The sequence below is a fragment of the Danio rerio genome, chromosome 15, assembly GCF_052040795.2.
Source record: "Danio rerio strain M-AB ecotype USA chromosome 15, GRCz13ab, whole genome shotgun sequence".
NCBI lineage: Eukaryota > Metazoa > Chordata > Actinopteri > Cypriniformes > Danionidae > Danio > Danio rerio.
The window spans coordinates 18,716,493-18,724,147 of NC_141035.1; the positions used below are offsets into that span (position 1 = coordinate 18,716,493).

Sequence of the window (7,655 nt, forward strand, 5' to 3'; positions counted from 1 at the left end):
GTTAAAGGCATTTGTCGCAACCACCACCCCATCAATCTCCCCTTTTTTTCAGATGGGATGGCAACTTTGGCCCATGGGCCCTACATTGGGCATCTCTGATTTAAAGAAACCCTGCATAAAACTCTTGATTTCAATATTGAGAAAGCTGATACAGTTATATAACATTTGTGAAACCACAACTTATATTTTCCCTTTCATAACGCAGAACCTAAAGTAAATGAATCAAACACTGATTTTTGTACCAATGAAACCTTTATTTAGGCAAGAAAAGAAAAAGAGTACTTAACTAGAAAGAAACAAAATGCTAGTGATGTTAAAACATCTACTGTCCACATTGGGACAGTGTAAATCTAAAAATGCCTGAGTATACCCCCCATCCCAAATGTATTTCTTTCATTTTACCATTCTGTTCCTGTTGATTCCATCCCCACAGACTGCTCCAACATCTGCTCCTCTGTTAAAAATGTGACGGGCCAAAACATCTACATTTTCCACTGAGGTAAAGAAAAAATAAAAAATAAAAATTATGGGCTGGAGAAGTACTTTTGAACTGTGGTCTTAAAAATCCTATGATCCTGGAGCAGTTGATCCTGTTCCATGTATCCAGCATTCCCTATCCTATCTTCATTATGTACTGATCCCAATGATCCGGCATCCACTGAGCCTCTCCTCCAATCCAAACCTTAAGATACCAGCAAAATCAAAACAAAGGAGGTAAAGAGTTAGAATCAAATCCACTCAAACCTGCCTTCTTTGATACATGCATACAGCATTAAGGCCAAAACTAAAATTAAGACTAATGACCTAACACTAAGACCGATTCAAATATGCTGTTGGACACTTAAGTCTTTGGACACAACCTCAGCTATGATTGAAAAGTACATCTCTAAAATGAAATAGTAAAAAGCTGCCACCTGGTAATCTAAATTTTGCAGTTACCCAATTAATGCCCTGAAGGCAGAGAACAGTATTAGTAATGGAGGATTGTTCTAGTGCTCAAATTCACCCTTTTACGAAACAAAGTATAGATTTAGTAATCCTTTATTACAAAGCATCAGATCTGTGTCACGTCTAGAGGAAGACAGCATAAAACAACTGTGGAACCCACTATCCCATGATTAACTTTCATACATGGCATTTACAAAAATATTTGGGAGTCATTACATAATCCTTGATCTGATCTATGAAAGACTTCCACTATGTATTGAAAAAAAAATGGATGGGGGGGAAAAACAAAATGGGTTCAGTTAAAAACGCATGTTTAAAACTAACATTAAGAGGGAGGGGGAAAAAAAAAAAAAGACAACATTCATAAGATCAACTGTCTCACGAAACGGGGTGATTAAAACATGGGGTTCGTGATTTGTAAAGACTGTAAAACAAAAACGACTCAAGGGCTCCACCAATGAGGTGAAGAGTGGAGCGCTTTAGGAGCGAGAGCGGGAACGGCTATGACGTGGCGAGTACTGCGGGGATCCTCGGCTGCGGCGTGGAGAGTAGCTTCGGCTACGGTTGTTGCTGCGGCTGCGACTCCTGCTGCGACTGCGGCTCCTTGACCTTGATCTTCCATAGCTTGGACTGCGGGGTCCGTCCACCTTTACGCGGATGTACGCAGTTTCTCCCTGGCAGACAAAGAACTTTCCGCTGAGCAAGTGCATAGTACAAATAGGCCAACATTTTCACTGTACTTACCAGACTTCCTGGAACAAACATATCTTTGGTTTCGCTTTAATCATATTACTTAAAACTAAATTATTTGGTCAGTTTCTCTGGATTGACTAGGTATGGGTTTGAAAAATATTGAGAGATGCGCATTTCCTAATTTTTTTTATAGGGAAAGTTATTCAAAAACTTTGTACAAAAACTATTGGTCAGAATAAGATTGTTTTAACTGAGAATTACTATTACCATAAAAATAAAAAGTTCAGTTAAAAAGATTGGTCATGTAGTCTAAATCACATATTAAAACATTGTTTCAAAAACAGAACTAAACCACAAATCCAGAGAAACAGTATCTAATTTCTTTTCCATAGATGTATAATTCATTTATCAACCTACAGGGCAGATTTATTATTCATACAATTGGTGAATTTTATATATATATATATATATATATATATATATATAAAAAATTCACCAATTGTATGAATAATAAATATATACACACACACATTCCACTTTATAGTCGGTGGCCATAGTTGCAATGTATTTTATTATAAATTAGTAATTTGGTACAATGCAGCCATGTACAAACATGACATCTTATTGAACATATTGTAATTTTCTCCATTTCTGTAATTACATATTTAGTTGACCCATCCCTTACACCCTACCCACATCATCAAATCTGGCCTAAACCTTACCCCACCTCAGGATCACCATCACTGTGAATTAAGAACATTACACTTGTTTGTGATGCAAGTACATGGTAGTTAAGGCCACTTAATATAAAGTGGGACCCAATGTAGTTTCTCCTAACATTACATTAGGGATTTGCTTACCTTAAGAACATCCCAATGCTAAGCATATCCAAAAATACAGATTAAAATCTCAAACCTACCTCATGGGACCGGAATTTTGTGTTATCCAGTTTGCGAACGGCGTAGGTCATGTCCTCTTTGCGAACAAACTCCACCACACCAGTTCCATCTCGGAAAACGTCAGCGTAACATACATCACCTGCTTCACGCATGTGATCCTTCAGATCCTGCCAGCTGCCGCTTGGTGGAAGTCCTGGGATCAAACAAGTAAATAAAACTCAATTCCTCTTGAATTTAATATAAAACTTGTGATTAGGGCTGGGCTGATAAATGAAACACAGCCCTAATTGTGATTCTATCTTACCTGAAACGATTACTCTGTACTCTGAACGTCTGGATGGGGGTCCATATCTACCTCTAGGAGCCCCACCACCACCTCCTCCTCCGCCGCCGCCGCCTCCACCACCCCCACCAAAACCTCCTCTGCCCATTCCTCGTCCACTCCTAGGAAATTCCACTCGAAGTCGATAGCCATCATAGTCATAGCCATCACGAGCATAAACAGCATCCTCTGCATCTCTAAAGGAAGCAATAAGGAGGAAAACTTGTAAAAACAAATGCAGAAATTCTTGCAATCAAATCATAATAGCGGAACAGGCGGTAGAATGCAGAATAAAGTACCAATGAACACCCAATTAAAATTGTGAAGTGGACTTAATGAAAGGCTGTTTGTTTTTACGGTTTATTTTCTACAAATTTACTCAAGCATGTGAATTTTCTAAAGTTTTTCAGAAGTTTTTTTTTTTTTAAATTTAGGCCAAAAAAAAACAATTTGTACACAAAGAAACATGGCGTTTTAACTCCAACTTTTAAAATAATTTTCATTAAAAAAAAAACAATTATATATTATATAATTATTTTATTATACAACTATACATGTATATATATATATATATATATATATATATATATATATATATATATATATATATATATATATGTGTGTGTGTGTGTATGTATATATTTATATATAGTACTTTTTTGTAGTTATTTTCAGAAAAATTAAATCAGTGATTAAAAAAAAAACTCAGAGGTGTCCTAAAGAGTTAAGCTGCAAACGGTAACTAATCCGCCACTACTAATCTAACCAGCTAGTTAAATCCCTTAATATAATTAAAGCAAATCAACCGACATTAAACTAATGCAGAAGGCACGAATTTTTTTTCAGCAAAATTTCACTACAGCCCATTTGAATCAAGCTTGAGAGGTCATTTGTGTAGTTTAACAAATCTAATTTCCATATCCAAACCCAGGAGGGGCATCGTAGACTAATAAAGACGAAATCTTAAAGTTATAAATAAAATGAATTTTTCGATTTTAATTAAGCTTTAAAACCTACCCTCAGCACGACGGTAAACAATTAACATGTTTATACAAACAAATTGGTCACTGAAAACATGGTGAGTGCAGCTAAGCTAATATTAGCTTGCTAGCATAAAAACAAAAAGTAGTAGCAACACAAAAACACTACTGTGCATGCGAAGATTGTAAAAACGCGTTGGCAAACGTTACACGTTTATTAACGGTGACAAGTTTTATAAATAATTTGGGTAACGCTGAAACAAACGGACAAACTAAGTTAGCCGCTTAGCTAAAGGCTACGAGCTCAAGGTTCAGTTTCACCCACCTGGGGTCTTCAAACTCGACAAAGGCGAATGGAGGTCCGCCTCGTCGGTTTTTCAGATCGATGTCTCGGATGGCTCCGTACTTATAAAACACATCTTCGACATCTTTGGTGCGAATATCGGGCGGCAGGTTTCCCACATAGATGCGGCAATCGTTGCTTCCAGCAGGGCCGCGGATCACACCACCGGACATCTCTGCACTGACAAATCTTCACCTTCCTGCTGAACAGAGAAACAAACAACGCTTTTCGAGTCTGATAAACAACGGCTGTTTGTGTGCCTCGCGAAATACGGTGAATAAACCGCAAACAATATTAGATTTAAAACAAAGAGACTTACTATTGTTTGAAGCACGCGCACACCGAGAGCGTGTTTCCTCTGAAGTCGCGCGGTCGCTTCCTCTTCAGCGGGCGCGCTTTACCAGCCGCGGAGGAATCTGAACAAACAGGCTCGGCGGGGAGTGGAGCGGCTACATCCGCGACACGAAATAATCATTATAGTGACGTCTGCAACGATACAGCGGATTTATGTTGGCGTGTAGTGTGAATGAGTTCTGTAAAGATTTTATTTTTTACAACAGAGTGGTCCTCAGTTGAAGTCTATGCTACATTTAATTGGTTTCATCCAGGAATTAATTGGTTCCTGCAGGAATTAACCTACAGGTCTATTTAAATATACAGTTCCAGCAGGATTATTGTGCAAGATAGATATGAAGTTAGAGAAATTTAACAATGAAACAATGTATTTTCACAAATTATTTATTAAAATTGTAAAAAAAAAAATAATAAAATAAAAAAGTAGACCAAATCAGAATCCAGTTTACAGCAGGCTGCGTTTACTCCAATTTCCTAAAAAAACGTTTTCTGTAAGTGGTAGAGTTGGTGTAGGGCAGAATACAGTCTGTACAGCTATGAAGAATCCCCATTAACAACCAATGGACCCTTTTCACAAGACACGCACGCACGCATACACACACACACACACACACACACACACACACACACACACACACACACACACACACACACACACAAACACACACACAAACACACACACACACACACACACACACACACACAAGCACACACACACACACACACACAAGCACACACACACACACACACACACACACACTTGCATAGACCCTTTACACATTTGCATGTTTCTTAACAGCAGAAATCATCATAGTTGGTAAACTCAGAGCGCAGTAAATGGGAGAGTACAACAATTTTTTAGAGAATAATGTCAGATTTATTGTCCTGTCCCCATATTGTCCTGTCCCATTTGTTTTTTTGTAACTTGACGTTAAGATTGAATTATACATAAATATATATATAAATGTACATAAGTTTTAAAAAATCGAAAGATTAAAAACTGTAAGGTATTTAGGATGCTGATGCAACGCTGATTACCTTTAAACACATCATAACAGTCTTTTGAAAAGGGTCCATTGGTTGTTAATGGGGATTCTTCATAGCTGTAATGGTTTTTATACTGTACAGACTGTATTCTGCCCTACACCAGCTCTACCACTTACGGAATTTTATTTATTTATTTATTTTTTTACTTTTTTTTAGGAAAATGGAGCCTGCTGTAAATTGGATTCTGCTTTGGTCTATTTATATATATATATATATATATATATATATATATATATATATATATATATATATATATATATATATATATATATATATATATTATTTGTAAAAATGCATTGTTTCATTGTAAAATTTATCTAACTTGATATCTATCCTGCACAATAATCCTGCTTAAACTGTATATTTTTATAGACCTGTAGGATTGTAATTCCTGCAGGAATAATCACTGCATAAATTTCCTTCATAAAATTCCTGCAGGTATACAGGAAAATGAGCTGAAAATCCTGTAGGAAATCTGCATAATATTCCTGCAGGATTCCTGCTGGGTCTTTTTGTAAGAGCACCTGCTGCTGTGGTAAACTGTAGATTACGTCACAGAGGAACAATATTTACCAGCTATAATAATAATTTCTGTAATTGGGAATCTAAGAATATGTATATTATGAAAATGTTGGCGAAATAATAATGTAGTTCTAATGTACAATCATTATTTATTTGTGTTATTTGGTTAGCTCTGTCGCCTCACAGTAAGAAGGTGGCTGGTTCAAGTCTCGGCTGGGTCAGTTGACATTTCTGTGTGGAGTTTGCATGTTCTCCCTGTGTTCGCGACGTGCAGGTTTCCTCCGGCTGCTCTGGTTTCCCCCACAAGTCCAAACACATGCGCCATAAGTTAATTGGGTAAGCTACATTGCCTGTAGTGTATGTGTGTGAAAGAGTGTTTCTCAGTGATGGGTTGAAGCTGGAAGGGCATCCGCTGCGTAAAACATATGCTGGATAATTTGGCGGTTCATTCTACCGTGGTGAATCCTTATTAATAAAGTGACTAAGCTGAAAAGAAAATGAATGGATGAATAAATTAATTCCCATTGAGTCCCATTGAGACATAACAGTCACTTCTTCCAGGGAAACCTGGCCAGGACAGTTTGATTTATTTGGTAACATTCTCATAATAAAAAGGTTCCCTTTTATTATGAGCGTTGGGGTGGCATCCGTCTGGCCACTCTACCATACAGGCCTGATTGGTGGATTGCTGCACAGATAGTTGTCCTTCTGTTCTCCGCTTTCAGACAGAGTGACCATCAGGTTATTATTGATCACCTCACTGAGGCTCTTCTCCCCGGAGTCCTGGTGGTTTCACTTACGGATGATGAAGGCCACTGTGCTCATTGTAACTTTCAGAGCAGCAGAAATTGTTCTGTAACCTTCCCCAGCATAGTGCCTCAACAATTCATTTGTCTTCATGCTTGGTTTGTGCTTTGACATGCACTATCAACCCTGGGACCTTATATACTGTAGACAGGTGTATGCCTTTTTAATTCATGTCCAATCAACTGAATTTACCACAGGTGAACTCTAATTAAGCTGCTGAAATATCTCAAGAATGATCAGTGGAAACAAAATGTACCTGAGCTCAATTTAGAGCTTCGCGGCAAAGGCTGTGAATACTGATGTACATATAATTTTTTTAGGTTTTTTATTTTTAATATATTTGCAACAATTTCAAAAAATCTTTGTCATTATGGGGTATTGTGTGTAGAATTTTGAGGAAAAAAAAGAATTTAGTCTATTTTAGAATAACGCTATAATAAATAAAAATTGGGAAAAAGGGAAGCGCTATGTATAGTTTTCGGATGCACTGTATTCTGGTTTCCACAAAACTTTTCAATTGTTTTCATCAATGATAATAATCATAAGTCTTCTGATCATCAGCTTTTTCTCATCAGTATATAACAATGATCGGATGGAGTCCTGCTAAAGTCTGGAGTAATGATGGACTTTAAATGACATTTTAAAATATTTGGACATAGGGAACAGTTTAAACAAAACATTGATCTGTCCAAAATTTCAATGCTGTTTTCAAAAATAGTAAAAACTAAGGACGCATATTT

General features: G+C 37.0%; 1 protein-coding gene across 2 annotated transcripts; it reads right to left on the reverse strand.

The window, feature by feature from the left end:
* Window positions 1-233: 233 nt before the first annotated feature.
* On the reverse strand, window positions 234-4,555 carry srsf1a (serine and arginine rich splicing factor 1a). 2 transcript variants are annotated; one of them, XM_087282654.1, is made up of 5 exons: window positions 4,505-4,555; window positions 4,168-4,384; window positions 2,845-3,059; window positions 2,561-2,733; window positions 234-1,622 (listed from the first exon to the last, which is right to left on the reverse strand). In XM_087282654.1, the coding sequence occupies exons 2-5, from the start codon at window positions 4,356-4,358 to the stop codon at window positions 1,428-1,430; spliced, it is 774 nt and encodes a 257-aa protein (XP_087138780.1). In that variant the 5' UTR covers window positions 4,359-4,384; window positions 4,505-4,555; the 3' UTR covers window positions 234-1,427.
* Between the last annotated feature and the right edge of the window lie 3,100 nt (window positions 4,556-7,655).